The sequence below is a fragment of the Hevea brasiliensis genome, chromosome 8, assembly GCF_030052815.1.
Source record: "Hevea brasiliensis isolate MT/VB/25A 57/8 chromosome 8, ASM3005281v1, whole genome shotgun sequence".
Taxonomy (NCBI): Eukaryota; Viridiplantae; Streptophyta; class Magnoliopsida; order Malpighiales; family Euphorbiaceae; genus Hevea; species Hevea brasiliensis.
In genome coordinates, this window is record NC_079500.1 from 96563705 (window position 1) to 96582388 (window position 18684).

Consider the following 18684-nt stretch of genomic DNA (forward strand, 5'->3'; position numbering starts at 1 on the left):
GTGGAGAGAGAGGAAATTTTGAACAAACAGCTGAAAGTTCCAACACAAGATCAAACAGAAAGACATCAACTTGCAAATTTATATACGGAGGAGAAAACTACGAACTATAAACATTAGTTTTAATAAGATCATAACCTCAAGCAGGTCAAAGCTAAGTATGTATAGAATCAAAAGGCTAAGTATTTGCCTGGAAAAGGAAATTGCTGGCAGCCAAGATAGGAAATTAGGAGAAATTAGGAATATTCTTCTTGAATATTTTTATTAACTATATCTGTTACCATATTAAATAATAGATCAAATGGGTGGAAGGAAATAATTAATTTCTGCAAATATTCTTCAAGATAATTAAGAATATATAAATAAAACAATTCAGCATACCTCCTGTTGCAGAAGTTCCAGTAACCACTGTCACTTTATCAGAGATATGAACTTGCAGTTGGAGACAGTATGCCAAAAAACAAATTTCATATACAGACACAGAAAAACTGTGAAATAAAGTCCAATTTATTCATATTAAAGTACAAATTTTTAAAAATTTGAAAAAAAAAAAGAAAAAAAGAAAAACCCATGCAAAAGATCCCCAACAAATAAATCAATCCCCCCAACTCATCTCTAAAAAAATGTTTAACAAGGAAAAAAAAATCAACCAAAAGAAATTAAAGACCTAAAAGATCAAGAAGAGAAGATGACCCTGATGATCATGATGTTAAGAAGATGCTGATGATGAATATTAGAGGAAGAAAAATTGACTAGTGAGCCATGGCAACTGGAGCTTGATAGTTGATGCTTCTCTGGTGAGGCATGGCAAGCATAGTAGTGTGATCCAAGAAATCATTTAGAGAAACCACAGACTGTAATATTGTTCTTAAATCATCTGCACAAGAAAACCTCATGTTTCCTATCCGTCGCACTGCATATACATAGAAGGTGATGCATCCTTTTCTGAACTTAAACCTTGCCATTTCAGACCCAGTTAGGCCTCTAATAAGCTTCTTGTTCACTTCTCCAAGAGGTACCTCTTGTGGCCATATTCTGTCTACAGCCAACTTCATAGACTCAGATTCAAAAACAAACACTAGTATTTTGGATTTCTTGGTGCCAAGACCAAGTGTTAGAGTATGCCAAGCTTGATGGGCTAAGATAGTGAAGTTTGTAGGCAAGAAAGCTATTGTTGAGGGGAAAGGGATTTTGCTGTTGCTGTTGTTTCGATTTGTTGGTGGATAAGAGAGAACTTTTAGAAGCTCAAGTGGCCTTGCTCGCCGGATGGTGAAAGATTTTACTATGAATTGGCCTCCAAAACGAAGACCCTTCACTTCTGAGCTAGGCCTGAAAGAAAAATCAGATGCCGGTTTAGTGGTTTGATCATTAGGGTGTTGGTGCTTTTGCTTCTTATTCTGCTTCTTCGTCTCCTCTTTTTCTTCCATGGTTTTTTGGTGAGTTTTCTGGTGGTTGCGGTGTGGTGGCCTGGATGGTGCGTTAAATTTGTTATGTGATAAATAACCAAGAAACCAACCAATCTAAGGCTTTTGATGATATATCATATATGTAGGTTTTGGTTAAATAAATAATTTTTTTCCCAACTGGGTTTTCTTTTTCCTGATTGAGAGATATATTACAGTCAAAAGGAGGGCAACCACTTTACACAAATTTGATCTTCTTTATTAAAGGTTATCATTTTCAATGTCTGTTATGTATGCCATTACTATGATTGATGAAGAGGTTGCACCAGTTCATTTAACTTTGATTATCTTAATATGTTAGATTACAATATTTAAATATTTAATCCTGATTCCTGAAGTGTCATTGTATTAATTAATTAATTAACAATAATAAAAAAAGGATTTGAGGTTGGAGGAAAAGTTGGAGTTCTTAGTGCCTCATATATTTTGATGGCACATTTCATGATGTGGCTACTTTTCTCTCTTAGCTTTTCCAAGCCAGTGTTGGTACCTTTGTACTATATATATATATATATATATATATATATATATATATATATATATATATATATATATATTAAAATTTAAGAATATTATTATTTTATGAGATATTTAAACATAAAAATTTAATTTATATTCATTTGTCAATCAAGTTAGTATATTGTTCTAATTTTTAAGTGTTGAAGTACTTATAGATAAAGTGTTGGAGTTTCTTTTGCACAAAGAAATTATTTAATGTATCCACTATATATTTATAATATATGAATTTTATTCTTTTAAAATTAAAAAAAATTATTTAAGAAAGTATTTTTTTTATTTTTTTTAGTTGCATACAATAACTACTTAAATACCTATGCAAAAGCATGTGGGTTTATTAATTTTTAATTTGAATATTTAAATTATTAATATTTTTATATTTAAAATTAATATTAACCAATTATAATATAAAAATATAAGCTTAATATTACACAAATTATTAAAAGGCATATATAAAATGAATTAAGAATATATAAAATGTTAAAATAAATCATTAAGAATATATTACTATTTTTTTTTATAAAAAATAATTTATTTCTATATATTCATGTATTTAAATATTATAATTTTAGTATATTATTAAAATTACATTTAAAATTTATACTTCTAACTTATAATTTATTTTTTAAATAAATTTATATTATAAATTAAAATAAGAAAAAGTCCCACAAAAATTTTACCCTAACTTCAAATTATTGTCAAGTGGAGATAGAAGAGCGATCCCTATATGAAAATAGTATACTCTCAGAGCACATAAAAATAATGTTTTCTCTCATAAATCCTCTTCTCAATATGAACAATAAATCATATATAATTATGAGAAAAGTTTCATGTATATTAAAGCATTTAATAATCTCTCAAAATTTTGATATGCACCTATTGGACCAAGGAGAGACCAACTTGTTTATCTAAAAAAAGCACCATAAATTTTTAATATATATATAAATTAAATTAAAAAAGATATTCATATATATATATTGTAAATTAAAAAAGAAGTGGCTATCTTTGATTGATTTTTTAGTTATATTTGTGGAGATGGAGAGAGGGACAAGGTTAGCTTTACCTATTTGACAGCCCATAATCTTCTCATCAAAGTTATTTCCTTCCAAAGGCACCATTGCTTTTAATCATTTCATGAGAAGGAATTCCAGAGGTGTTGAGAGGAGACCAAGTAAAAAGTCTAAAAAGCAATCATTATTCTTATTAGAGGGCCACCTCACCCCTTAAAAAATTGTACAATGAAATGGTTTTATTATAATAAATTTTATATAAATTTTATTATAATTAATAATTATAATAAAATTATTACATATATATTAAGATAAAAAATTTTTAAATCTGTAATTTTTTTTTGTTACAGTCTATTTAAAGTACGAGATTCATTATATTTATAAATTAAAAAAATAATTATTTTTATTCTATAAATTATTAATTATTATTCAATAAAACTATTAGGTTTCATTTAAAAAAAATATAATAAATTTAGCACTATTAAAACAAATAATGGGGGGTGATACATGGGTGACATCTAATAGAGATGCGACTGCTAGCCAAATTTTTGAAACTTTCGTTTTATTTCATTTCATATTATTTTATTTATCATAATTAACATAAGACCAAAGTGTCTCCTAAATTCAACATAACAAGAAGCATAAATGATCAATTAATGACTAAAAGTATCACACAATTAGGGTTTTTACCAATTTCATATACCAGAATTAATAGAAATTAAAGTGGGTAGCTAGCTAGCTAGCAAGGCGATCCTAATAAAACCAACAAAGTCAGCTAATTAATAAGACTGGGTTTATATCAACATCTTCCTAATTTGACACAAAATCTATCAATAATTATAGTCATCAATCACCCAAGAGAATTGCTCCACAGTTGTATGGTTCGTCTTTATCAAAATGGCAACTATTAAAACAAAGCATAAATCCCTTTATTTTTTTTTTTTAAACTTATGATTAGTGATATTTTCGAGCTCAATTTTTACGTATTGAAATTAAGTTTTTTTCTTCGAATAATTGAATATGATATATTTAAGATAAATAATTTAAATTTTTTTAATATAATTGAATTCTAATTGATAAGAATTTTTACCATCTTTTCTGAAAACATAATAAATATGATAAAATTTAAAAATAAAAAAAATCCAAAAAATTAAATTTCACAATTGTAAGCTTTCTCTTCTTTAAGCATTAGAAGAAAATCCTTTGCAAGGACAAGAAACACAATGAATCAATAAATTAGTCAGCAAACTGATAACCAATACATCAATCTAGATTATAAAAATTGTTCTTCAAAATATTTTACTTTTTACGCTTTGTAATTAATTTTTCCATTAAAATTTTAGTGAAAATTTTTAAATATTATTAATTTTTCTGTGTAATAATGTTTTTTTTTTTTCTTAGCAAGTGGATAAATTTGCATTTTCTATTATATATGAACAAAGTACAAACTAAAAGAGCTAATGTAACTTGTTTAACAAGAGCGTAAGGTTAGCTTTCCTTTTTGATTTTTGGACGTGGTCATAATTTATAAAAAATTTAACAATAATAATAAAGGGAAATTAAGATCTATATCAGAGACCAACTAGCTAGAGGAAACATAATTAGTTAATGTACCTTAATGATTCAAATCATTGCACAAGGACAAAATAGGTTGGCTGTTGTTCTCTAGGGCACTTTAGGTTGGCATGATTTTTTTTTTTTTTTTTCAGAAAGATTGGCATGATTATAATATTTATATATGGGTCTCTACATTAATTAAGTTACTTCATTTCTAATTTTTCTTTAAAATTTATCTACTTTGTCACCCTAATTAATTGAACTTATATAACATATAATTAGGATTTTTAATTATATTTCATACCCTAATAAAATAAGATTTTTAATCAAAGCTTAATTAGTGTTAGTAGTATGCCCTAGAGCATATCATTTAGTATGTATCTTGTACATATTTTTATTAATAAAAGGCATTTCCACTTTTCCGTTTACATAATATATTTATGTGTAATAGAAAAGGTCAATTGATATTTTGTTAGAAATATTATTCTTAAGTTGTTAAGAATATGACTGACATTATTTCTAGCACAAAGTATCATAAATATGTTCACAATCGAGGACACTTCATAATAAGGACATGACTTATCGAGGACACTTAATAATAAGGACATGACTTATCCAGAAAGATTGTATTCATGTTTGTTCCCAAGTTATTTATATGAGATATAAATAAGATGGAGCGGTGAGTCTCATGCCATATAACAAACATGATAGGTACTTATAAATGATAAGTAGGCCGAACCAATGACACTTATGACAAGCACATGGAGTTTATTCTTGTCAATGTTTTGTCATAAATCATATCAGTGCATATAATCTTTAGACCTGAGATAGCACAGTTATCTTGTATATAGGTGGTTTGAGTTTGATACTGCTTTCATACTTGTACTATGTATGGGTATATGGGCATCTGTTGGCTCCTACTAGTTATATATGGAGGTAGGTATTGATCAAGATGGAATCTGTTCCTCTAAGTAAATAGAGATAAAATCCTATGTTCATTTAATTGTTCTTGATGTTTCAAGTTCCTGGCCAGGACAGATAGATTTATTCAGAAAAGAGTTTCTGATGAGAAAATCTTTTTAATCAAGAACTGGAATTAAAAGAAAACATAATATTCATAGCAAATGGAGTTTGACATAAATCATGACTCCAGCTTGAGTTGGGATTTTGTAACAGAGAGATTCCAGTGCATGGTAACATATGATTATAGGTTCATTTAAGGTAAACCTTATTACTAATTGGGTGGCCATGGCATACTATACTAGGTGTTAACCATGGTCTATGAGGTTCATAAAATGATTTAGAAAAATCATTTGTGGTAAGAAAGAGTTCTGATGATATTAAGAGTTAATATCATGTCTCATTGCCAATTAGTGATGAGCCTAGTAAGTCACACACATACACAAGTTATCACCTATTTAAATATGATTTAATTAATTAATTAAAGAGTTTAATTGATTAATTAAATAGGTTTGGTTTGCAATTAAATTGCAAAGTCCCTAGCATGACTTGAAATCAAATCTAGATTATTGGATGTATAGTATAAGTTAAATTTATATTTAAAGTGTTTAAATATGAATTTAATTAATGAGAAATTAATTAATAGAAATTAATTAATTAATTTATATTTGATATAAATTAGAAGAAAAAAAAATAATTATTTTGGGTTAAGAACTCAAAATTAAGACACAGGGGCATTTTGGTCATTTCACAGTGTGACACGTGGCACCATGAGATGGTGACACATGGGATTACACATAAGCTTGCCAAATGTTTTTAATCATGTAAGATGATTAATATTAAGATTAAATATAGGTTTGACACTTGGCACAATGTGATTGGGTCACTTAAACCTAGAGCTAATCAAAGGGTGACATGTGGCAAGGGTTTAATGTGTTAACCTAGCTATTTAAGTGTTGTTATGAAAAGAAAAAAAATAACCAGCAACCACTTCTCTCCTTTGTCACGCCATTTTGAGGCTCTCCATCTATTCTTCTTCATCTCTCATCAATTCAAAGAGATTAGCCATCAATCTCTTGAATTAAGAACACTAGAAATTGTTTCTAGTGTCCTATTTACAACTTTAATCTCTTAAAAGGCAGAACTTGAATTTCTAATTAATAGAAAAAGCTTTAGAAGCTGTTCAAGGGCTGCCATAGGTGTTCTTGGTGTGGACAAGCTAGAGGAACAACATCTGGTGTCCTGAAGACAAATCTCAAAGGCGCAGACACGCTGCAGTGCATCAAGAGGTTAGTGTAATCGTTCTTGATTTAATCTAGGGTTCTAAAATTAATCTGATTAATTTTAAAATCTTAAATGGCAAATACAGATCTAAAAACATATTAAAAGAGTTTTAATATGTTGTTTATCATTGAAATCAAATAGATAAAAATAAATCTTGCATGATGCATGTGACCCTAGGTGAAAATTTTTGAATTCAATGGTATAAACTTGTGTTTTTCACGCTTCCGTTCCTTCAACTAGTTGATCTTAACTTTAGGTATTAAAAAATATCTATTTGGCATCATTGTGTACTTATATTTTGTGCTTAATTTATCATTCTATTTAATTTATTATGAAACATATGTATTATTTAATAATAAACTTATACGAAATTATTTTAAGATGTAATAATCTGAAAATTTAAAATATGGATTTTATATTTTTTTATAGCATTTAAATATTATTTTAATACTATTATGTGATTTTAATATATTTTATAAAATTATTATAAAGTTTTAGATTTAATCTTTTGGATTATTGAATTTAGATTATAGTTTTATGTTTTAACATTTTTTTAAATTTAGTATAATTACTAATATTATAATTAATAATATTATTATGTTTAATTAATTTATTAAGTAAGAGTTTATTTTAAATATTAATAATAATTAAATATTATTTTAAATGGAGATTTAATAAAGTTATTTTAATAAAATATTATATATTTTAAAAGTTATATATATATATATATATATATATATATATATATATATATATATATATATAAAATGAAAGAAATGAAAAGTTGATGGAAGTGATGTTGCTTGGGTAGCGTGAAATGCAAAATTTAAAAAATAAAAAATAAAGAAAAAATGAAATGGGAATTTTGAAATAGACCCATGCAACCCCCCTCTCCTCCCCACGCAACTCTCTCTTTCACCCACTCCTTCTCTCCCTTTCTTCATTTTTCCGGCCGGCAAAGGATATCACTGTCGACGATCAAGACCGATGAGTCTCCAATATGCTCTGGCGAGCCTCAACGGCAACAGGCAAGGCGGCAAAGGGCGGCTAGTTTCAAAGGGAGAGGGAGGTGGACGCATGTGCGTGGCCGCTACTTTCAAGCTTCGTTCCTACGTCATCTGGTGGTTGTTTCCGACGAGGGTGAGCCCGTTCAACTCCTAGCACAACAAACTTCAAGACCCAACCAGCCTCGCCTCCAACGGTGGTCGAAGGGAGAAGATCCGGTGAGGGAAAGTCGGAAGAAAAACATATGGGTTTCGAGCTTTCTGGTGATCCGACAGTCAGATCAAAAATTCGAGACCACCAATGGACTCAGGACGGCGAAATCTTCGAGATAAGACTGGTCCCGCTTTGATCAGATACCATTTGAAAAAGGCGATAATCGGGCGGTCTAAAACGCTTGATGAGATTTTTGAACTTTTTTGATTTTTAAAATTCAAAAATAATTTTATGATAATTAATAACAAAATTTGAAATTAATTTAGGTGCAATTAGATCGAGGATAACTCACCGGCGCTGGGACCGCATTTTCAGCCAGATCCGGCTGCTTGACGGCTCATCTCAGAACGTGGCTGATATTATAGTCAATCCTAACATTTTCAGATGTTCTGGACGCGTTCCCGATGTCAGAATTGGCATAGGTAAACCTGAACTCCAAGTTGCTCATTTCCGGCTAATACTGATTTAGAATAAAAATTCATAAAATATTTGTGGGTGATTATAAAACTATAATTCTTTTTGCAATAGCCTTATAAACCTATTAAGGACAGCGAGGAAAAATTTTAGAATTTTTAGAACTTGTTTGAGTAGATTTTTACAAAACGTCAATTATAGGGACTAAAATATAAAATTTTAAGTTTATGACTATTATCTGATTTGGAGGGCCTAGGAGGGGCTATATGATGTTGATGAGATGTAATTGTGAAAATTGAGATTTAGAAGTGCTATTTGAATCTTTTTGCAGGTTGGGTAGGTCCTAGATATAAGGGAAACTCTGTCGAATTTTCAACATAAATTAGGATGTGTTGCCTCTTTAAATTTATTTTTATTTGAATTAGCACTAATAAATTCATAATAAAATTATATAGGTGATCAGGGTCAACCATCTTTCTACACCCAACCACTACAGTAATCTCTGGTGTATAGTGAGTAAAATATTAATTTTAATTATAATTTCAATATTATTATGTGTTCTAGCATGCCCATGCATCACTTATAAATATGTATCTATGTAGTTAGACCCTAGGCATGTTTTATATTACATTCTTAATTGATGAAGTGCCATAGATGTTGTTTATGGTAATTTGGAGCAGTGTGCGTGTGTTAGCGTGCGTGTGGTGTGTGTTATTGGATATGGATAGGACGGGTAGACACGGCTTGAGAGACACTCGCTGGGACCCGGTCCTCTTATGGATAAGTCGGGGTAAGCATGGCTCGAGAGACACTCGCTGGCCCTCGCATTTGGTTCATTAAGTGAAAGTCTGGCTTGAGAGACACTCGCTGGCAGAGGTTGGATTAAGAGAGCTGTATAGGGAATCAACTCTCATATATATATAGTTTGAATATTATTGGGTGTGTGTGTGCTCCAAATTACCTTTTTGCTATTATGATGTGACTTGTATGGATATGTATGATGGTGTTGCATTTCACTGTTAGGACGCATTAGTTTTAGATAGCTATAGAAATTGTACTTAAAATTGGTATTTTACTCTCTGAGTCGAACGCTCACTTCTGTTCATCCTATTTTTTTTTCAGGCTACAGGAGGAGGCCTTTTTCAGAATAACATGCTTCTTTTCTCGCAGGTTATCGATAATTACTTAATTGTATCATTATTCTCTAAATTTATAATTTCGAACTCCGCATGTACTAGCAGTAGTATTGATCTTGTCAAGGACTGTATGAATTTAAGTTTTTGTATTACTAAATGAAAAATTTTTATGATTTTTAAATAGTTTGTGAATGATGTAACAGGTTAAGTGAGCTCCCCTAATTTTAATTTCTGATAATTATTGGGTTAAGTTGGCCTAAAATAAAATTATAATAGTTAATTTAAATTATTTTATATGCATGTTGGGCCTAAATTGTGGGCTTGGTCATGGGTTTCGGAACAGTAAGACTTACTACGGGCCTCGGGGGCTTTATGCTGGCCCAGGTCCTAATGCCGGTCCGGCCCATAGGTTGGGTCGTGACAAGAGTGGTATCAGAGCTTAGGCTTTAGATTCTTGGGAAATAATGTAATTGGGAGTGTAAAAAGAAGTCTTGTTAGGAGGTCACATGCGGAGTATAGGATTCTGTTTTGTCTTCTTTATAATTCTTTGCTTCTAGATTCTGCGTTATTCCTCGGTTAATATAAGAGTGCTTCAGTTCAGTACCTCAGTTTTGTGAAGTGCATGGTGATGTGAAATAGATTTAACAAACGTGTTGAGGTCTGCAATGGAAATATGTACTCCAAGAAATACTATGTTTCTGTCAGTATGGTTTTAAGTGTTGTGCCTATATGGTGCAAGGCACAAGGACATAAAGGTGATTTTTAGCAATATAGTTGCTTCAGATGGGAGTGAGGGTACCACTGCTAGTAGTCATCAATGGATAGCCCCGTCAAAGTAAGTGTATAGTATTAGTGAGTTCAAGAGAGATAAGAGATTCGGGAAATCTGGTATGTGGGATGTACTGTAGTAACTGTGTAATGTTCTCGATGTTTGTGCTGTAAGCTACAGATTACAGTACCGACATAAGATTATTGTGTAGAGCTGCGTGCTTCCCCATGGTGCTCATGGTGAGGATGTTTGCAGACAATCTCTGTTTTAGTACAGTTATGCCAGAATAGAATTCTATTTCTGCAAAATAGTTGAAACTCCTAGTTTCTGGTTTAAAACCTTTGAACTAGAACATCAAAAGTTACAGTGAGCAGTAACTAAAGTCAAGGACTTGATTACCCTAGCCTGGATGAGAGTTACATCCGGAATTGCTATAAGACTAGAGGTTCCAGTATAGTCATAAATTAAAGGTGACACTTATAGAGTGAGACCATCTAGTCTTTGGTATGAGACTTTGGATAGTTTTTGCAGTACGATGGATGTTTTGCCTAGAGTGTAGTGAGAATAGTATCTCCTTTGCGTGGCAACAAGGTGTAGAATACGACTTTGCTCCTAAAAGGAGACAAGATGCCATGAATGATGTTTATAGCCTGTGAAACGATGCTTTAAGGGGTTTGCAGTGTGATAAGAGAGCAGATAGCCTGACAAGGTTGTGACAAGGTGGTAGATGTAATACCTTTTTTGTAGTTAGTTATGATGTAAAGCCCTTGAATTGAATGAAGGGTTTGGGTGCCCAGTATCTTAAGTTTTGGCTAATTGAGTAAACATGGAAAAAAAATAATATTAAAACAAAATTGCTGCAGAATTAGTTGTCGAGATAGTAAGGGTATTATGGAGGCTAAAGGATAAGAATAGAGATCACACAATAAATATATGACTACAATTTTTTGAGTTCTTTTCTAACTTCATATTGTTCAAAACAATAGTATAATATAATTATAACAGTGTTAAGAGTAATAAATTAGTGAAGATAAATCACAGAAAGCCAGTGGATAGAGAAAGTGCAGAATGAAAATTTAGATAATTGATTGCAGATGTAACATAATTTAAATGCTTGTGGAAGTACTAGTTAGAGTGGTCAAAAAACCAAATCTGAGTAGCACAAATATGTGATAACCTAGTAGAGACTCTGAAAGACATAGTTAGCAAGTATAGCTGTCATATTAGGAAGAAGAATGGAACCAGGGATAGAATAGTCAAGTTCTATTGTGAGTAAGATAAAAGAAATAAATGAAAAGACAACCTGAAGGGTGCAGAATGAAAGGAACAAGGTTAAGATATAGGGTAGGCTAAGTGTAATTCTTGGCAAGGTGAGTGACAAGGATGGAGAATCCAAAATGGGACTACATTAGTGAGAATAGTGATGGAGGTATGAAATCTAGTAATGTGATACTTAGAGCATGATGTAGTAGAGATAGTGCCAGGGGCTAGAATATAGAGCTTGGAGTTGCATGATTGGATCATACTCTATCTATTCCCTATTCCTAAAGTGAAGTGGATAGCAACAGAGCAAGATTTCTTTAACTTGTTAACAGTAATAAGAAGATTAGGCGATGAATACAATAACAATGAGCAAAAGCTAGAAGGTGTGCAATAGTATTATGAACTATCTAATCAGGCAGAGAAAAGAAGTTAGTAAGTAGTAAGTTGAGTAAAAGTCAATCTAATGGATCAAATAGGTATGATGAGAGGAAAAAAATGATAGATAATGACACATAGGCTTTAGGTTAGACTTTTGAGATAGTGAGAAGGTGGTTAGAGGTTCATTATGAATGTCAGGCAAACGTCTTTAGTGTGATCAACAGAATCACTTTGCAGTGAAGTAATAATGATAGAACAACAATAGGGGTATAACAAAAAGTGACAAGTATAGGTGGTTATAAATCACTAGAAAGTTCAAGGATCAAATTAATGACCATATGTAAGGGTGGAATTAGTGCTGGAAGAACCTATTAGTGAGAGAAATCTTTCAGGATTCAATAAAAGTCAAGGGCACAATATAAATGATGATAGTTATGAATCATAGATCGAGTATAAGTAAAGTTAATAAATTATAAAATATTATGTTAGGAAGGACAATGGTACGGTAAAGGGTTCATGCAGATGATACCTTAAAGGTAGAGCACAATTGTGCTAGGAGATGATGAAATTTGAAGAGAAAGACCAAGAAACATAGGGTAAACGTTATTATATGGACAGTTGGGTGTAGTTGACTGTAAGAGGATATTTTTCTTTCTCTTCAAGTTTAGCTCGTGCTTTTGGTTCTAGAGGGTTGTATAAGGAACAGAGACTAAGTCAAGGAGACCTAGTTATTTGAGAGTTTGGTAGGCACTAATTCATACACAATCTCCTGATATGAGAATGATGGTAAGCATGTACCTGATGTTAAGTATAAAAGGACAAACAGAGTAGTGATAGGAATTAAGTTGAGTTAGTTATCAGGGCTTGCAACCCTTCTGAACCATAAACTGGAGATAATACTATGGGTAGATAAGTTTCGGTGGATGAAATTATTGCTGATGGCTAAATTCGAGGCTGAAGTTTGGAAAGTTGTGGGCAGTATATGTGGTAATATTAGAGAGAATGGACACGTGAAGTATTTTATTTAGAATTAAGACATAACACACATTTCCCACAGCCATGTTAGTTCAAATGAAACTTATAGTTTCAAGAGCTCCTATAACACCAGGATGAGCAATTTCCTACTAAGGGTAATAGGGAATGGTAATGTTCTAATCGTCAAGTTGGGAAGGAGGTACAAGAAGAATTTTCTGTGGTCAATTACAAGTATTACATGATGTAAAAGAAGTGCTAGTAGGAGCTAATCGTAAGGTTAGAATTTTAGAAGTAATGGAACTAGTAATCAAGATAGGACTAAGAAATAAAAGGAAGGTTAAAATTGATGATGGGATGGACATCCTTGAAGGAAAAAGTATAAGAATGAGAGAGGATAAAGGTTAAAGAATAAGTACAGTAGGTTGAAAGGATATCAACAATAGCAGAAACAGAAAAAGAAAGTGGATAAGATTCAAAGGACAAGAGAAGAGCTCAATAGATTTAGTTACAATGATGAGAATAAGAAGGAATAAGCCTGTTAGGGACACACCAAGGGATGTTTAAAACAAGTTATGGTGAGATAATAGATTCAAGGAGTAGTGGAACCTCAACCTAAGTGTCAATGTGTCAGGAAGTACGTCACATAATAAGAAGCTTTAGGAAGAAGTCGGGATATTCCCATTCCAGAGGAGGAGTGGGAAATGATAAAGTCACATGGACTGGGTTGTCAAGGAATAAACACTTTTGTCATATAAGAGAAGAGAGCCAGTTCACTTTTCAATATTGATAAATGGTACACTTAGCCCTTAGAGGGAACTCTACCTAACTAGTCACATAAGATGGACAGAGGTTAGTCTAAGTACCTTAGTAATGACACAAATAGATTGGAAATTTGAAGTATCATGAAAGTGAGAAGATGCACATGTGCTAACCGTTGAGGTCAAAGGACAAGTAAAAATTCTGAATGGGATGCTGATGATAGGTGCTACAGGAAAACATCTCATGGGATACTATCAGGTAAAGGAACATAAGTCATGTCATTGAAACAGAGGAATGAGGATTGACATCACTAAACGATAGTTATGACACTATAGTAAAATCAAAGAGCAGAGGAATGCGATCTATAGTACACGAAGAGTTTGGAGAATAAAGTGTTTTAATCATTTTTGCTAAGCTGGAGGAATAAATACTCGCATCTATCCCAATAGCCCTCTTTCCTTGTCCCTTGTTTATTCAAAAATTCGAGGACAATTTTTTTTTAAGCGGGGAAGATTGTAATAACCTGAAAATTTAAAATATGGATTTTATATATTTTTTTATAGCATTTAAATATTATTTTAATACTATTATGTGATTTTAATATATTTTATAAGATTATTAAAAAGTTTTAGATTTAATCTTTTGGATTATTGAATTTAGATTATAGTTTTATGTTTTAACAATTTTTTAAATTTAGTATAATTACTAATATTATATTAATAATATTATAATGTTTAATTAATTTATTAAGTAAGAGTTTATTTTAAATATTAATAATAATTAAATATTATTTTAAATGGAGATTTAATAAAGTTATTTTAATAAAATATTATATATTTTAAAAGTTATATATATATAATGAAAGAAATGAAAAGTTGATGAAAGTGACGTTGGCTTGGGCAGCGTGAAATACAAAATTAAAAAAAAAAAAAAGAAGAAATGAAAAGGGAATTTTGAAACATACCCATGCAACAAACCCCCCCCCCCCCCCTCACCCCCACGCAACTCTCTCTGTCACCCACTCCTTCTCTCTCTTTCTTCGTTTTTTCGGCCGGCAAAGGACATCACTGTTGACGATGAAGACCGGTGAGTCTCCAGCATGCTCCAGCGAGCCTTAATGGCAGTAGGCAAGGCGGCAAAGGGCGGCTATGGAGGCTAGTTTCAAGGAGAGAGGGAGGCGGATGCATGTGCGAGGCTGCCACTTTCAAGCTTCGTTCCAACGTCATCTGGTGGTTGTTTCTGACGAGGGTGGGCCCGTTCAACTCCTGGCACAACAAGCTTCAAGACCCAACCAGCCTCACCTTCAACAGTGGCCGGAGGGAGAAGATCCGGTGAGGGAAAGTTGGAAGAAAAACATATGAGTTTCGAGTCCGGCCATTTTCCTAACGATCCGATCGTTGGATCAAAAATCCGAGACCATCGATGGACTCAGGATGGCAAAATCTTGGAGATAAGACCGGTCTCGCTCCGACGAACACTGTTTAAAAAATGCGATAATCGGACGGTCTAAAATGCTTGTTGAGATTTTTGAACTTTTTCAATTTTTAAAATTCAAAAATAATTTTATGATAATTAATAACAAAATTTGGAATTAATTTAGGTACAATTGGATTGAGGATAGCTCACTAGCGCTGGGAGTGCATTTTCAATCCGATCCAGCTGCCCGACGGCCCATCTCAGAACATGGTCGATATTATAGTCAATCCTAGCATTTTTAGATGTTCTGGACGCATTTCAGGTGTCAGAATTGGCATAGGTAAACCCGAACTCTAAGTTGCTCATTTCCGGCTAATACCGATTTAGAATAAAAATTCATAAAATATTCGTAGGTGATTATAAAATTATAATTCTTTTTGCAATAGCCTTATAAACCTATTAAGGACGGCGAGAACAAATTTTAGAATTTTTAGAGCTTGTTTGAGTAGATTTTTACAAAACGTCAATTATATGGATTAAAATGTAATTTTTTAAGTTTATGACTATTGTCTGATTTGGAGGGCCCAGGAGGAGCCATATGATGTTGATGAGATGTAATTGTAGAAATTGAGATTTAGAAGTGTTATTTGAATCTTTTTGCAGGTTGGGTAGGTCCTAGGTATAGGGGAAACTCTGTCAAATTTTCGGCATAAATTAGGATGTGTTGCCTCTTTAAATTTATTTTTATTTGAATTAGCACTAATAAATTCATAATAAATTATGTAGGTGATCAAGGTCAACCATCTTTCTACATCCAACCTCTACAGTAATCTCTGGTGTACAGTGAGTAAAATATTAATTTTAATTATAATTTCAATATTATTATATGTTCTAGCATGCCCATGCATCACTTATAAATATGTATCTATGTAGTTAGACCCTAGGCACGTTTTATATTGCATTTTTAATTGATGAAGTGCTATGAATGTTGTTTATGGTAATTTGGAGCAGTGTGCGGGCGTTGGCATGCGTGTGGTGTGTGGTATTGGATATGGATAGGACGGATAGACACGACTTGAGAGACACTTGCTGGGACCCAGTCCTCTTATGGATAAGTCGGTGTAGGCACGGCTCGAGAGACACTCGCTGGCCCCCGCATTTGGTTCATTAAGCGAAAGTCCAGCTTGAGAGACACTCGCTGGCAGAGGTTGGATTAAGAGAGCTGTATAGGGGGATTAGCTCCTGTATATGTACAGTTTGAATATTATTGGGTGTGTGTGTGCTCCAAATTACCTTTTTGCTGTTATGATGTGACTTGTATGGATATGTATGATGGTGTTGCATTTCACTGTTAGGACGCATTAGTTTTAGATAGCTATAAAAATTATACTTAAAATTGATATTTTACTCTCTGAGTCGAACGCTCACTCCTGTTCACCCTATTTTTTTTCCAGGCTACAGGAGGAGACATTTTTCAAAATAACCTGCTTCTTTTCTCGCAGGTTATCGATAATTACTTAATTGTATTATTATTCTCTGAATTTATAATTTAAAACTCCGCATATATTAGCAGTAGTATTGATCTTATTAGAGATTGTATGAATTTAAGTTTTTGTATTACTAAATGAAAATTTTTTATGATTTTTAAATAGTTTGTGAATGATGTAACAGGGTTGAGTTGGGCTCTCCTAATTTTAATTTTTGATAATTATTGGGTTAAGCTGGCCCGAAATAAAATTATAATAGTTAATTTAAATTATTTTATATGCATATTGGGCCTAAATTGTGGGCTTGGTCATGAGTTTCAGAACAATAAGGCTTACTACGGGCCTCGGGGGCTTTATGCTTGCCCAGGTCCTAGTGTTGGTCCGGCCCATAGGTCGGGTCGTGACATAAGATATCTTAATTGGATTTTTACCTTGAAATTTGAAAGTTAACAAACATTGTGATATACTAACGAGTGCTTGGTATAAGTAATTTGATATTCTTATTCTTTAAGTAAAGTCGAGTGTTTGATACTTGTATGTAATATCCTGATTTTTTTTTATTTTTTTTAAATTCAAAATATTATTTTAATAAAAATATATTATCTTATTGATTTAATTTTAGTGTTATAGTTTTTTTACAATTTCTAAAATTATTAAAGTTTAATTTCAATGTGTTAAACATTTTGGACTTACTTGAAGAAGACAGAAAAGTTTAGGGAGTTAGAGAGTAATTAAAAGTTAAAAAAAATTTACAAGAAAAAAAATCCAGCAGATCCCACCTTTTCTCTCTCCTTGACCTCACTCCCTTCCCCACTCTCTCTCTCTCTCGTTTTCTCTCCTGCTGGCGAACCAGTGCAACAATGGTGGGCAATTGACCTCCAGCAACGACCAGCAAGCTCCACTGTAACAGGAATGGCGGCAGCAGTGTCTAGACGGTGAGAAATGGCGGCTTGAAGGGGAGATCATGTGATGCTCTTCCGATGTTGATTCTATAGTTTCTGGTACCAGTTCACCTAAGGACAGTGGTGCTCAAACCCCCGTGCCTCCAGCTTCCTTTTCCGACCTCTCTCGTTGGATTCTATGGAGTTTTCTAGCGAGGGAGAGAAGAGAGAGAAAAGTGTAGGTAGAAACTTTTGGGGCTGATTCTAGCCAATCAGACCATCGGATTAAAGATCTGAGACCACTGTTGATCTCAGAGCGACAAAACCTTTGAGATGGAACTAACCCCACTCCAATCGAACATCGTTTAAAAAAGGAGATCATTGGACAGTCTAAATTGCCCAGTGAAATGTTCGAGCCTTTTCAATTCCCATAAATTAAAAATAATTACATGATAATTATTAAAATTTATAGGCTTCGTATAGGTACAATCGGATCGGCAATAGCATACAAGCGTTCGGGATTGAGTTTTCGACTCGATTTTGATGCTCGGCAGGCTAACTTAGAAGGTAGTCATGTTTACAGTCATTGCTAGTGTTTTCAAATGTTCTAGGAATTTGCAAAGATAATCTCGAACTCAAGTTGTATAGTTTTTACTTTGCCTATTATTTTAATCTTTTAAAATAAATAATAAAAATCACAAAATTAAAAGTCAAAATGCATATATACAACCATATCTTTTTCTCACTAACACTTTCTTTTCTAGCCTTCATCTTTTTCTTGCATTCACATAATCATAATTTTTCTCTTCTTTTATTTTTTTTTTAATTCTTTTTCTCAGCCTTTGCCGGTTGCCTTTATCTTTTTTTCCTTTCCATTTTTATGTCAACAAAACTAGCTGACACACTTTTTTTTTTTTTTTTTTTTTTTTTTTTTTTTTTACTTATGAATTGGCAAATTGCAACTACAGATGTTGAAGGGCATTTTCTACAATGAAATTTGTGAAAACTCAGTTCCTAAATCAAATGGAAGATTAGTTGTTGAATGATTTTTTAATTGCATATATTGAGAATAATATATTTGAATATATTTGATAAAATTGATAGTGAAAAGATTATGCAATGCTTCTAAATAATAAAAACCCATCGAGAATAATTGTAAATTGAATATTATAGCGAGAATTTATATTTTGAAATTATTTTT

General features: G+C 32.2%; 1 protein-coding gene across 1 annotated transcript; it reads right to left on the bottom strand.

The window, feature by feature from the left end:
* Positions 1-485: 485 nt before the first annotated feature.
* LOC110644123 (uncharacterized) lies at positions 486-1735 on the bottom strand. Its single transcript, XM_021796750.2, has one exon. The coding sequence runs from the start codon at positions 1422-1424 to the stop codon at positions 750-752; it is 675 nt and encodes a 224-aa protein (XP_021652442.2). The 5' UTR covers positions 1425-1735; the 3' UTR covers positions 486-749.
* Positions 1736-18684: the final 16949 nt, after the last annotated feature.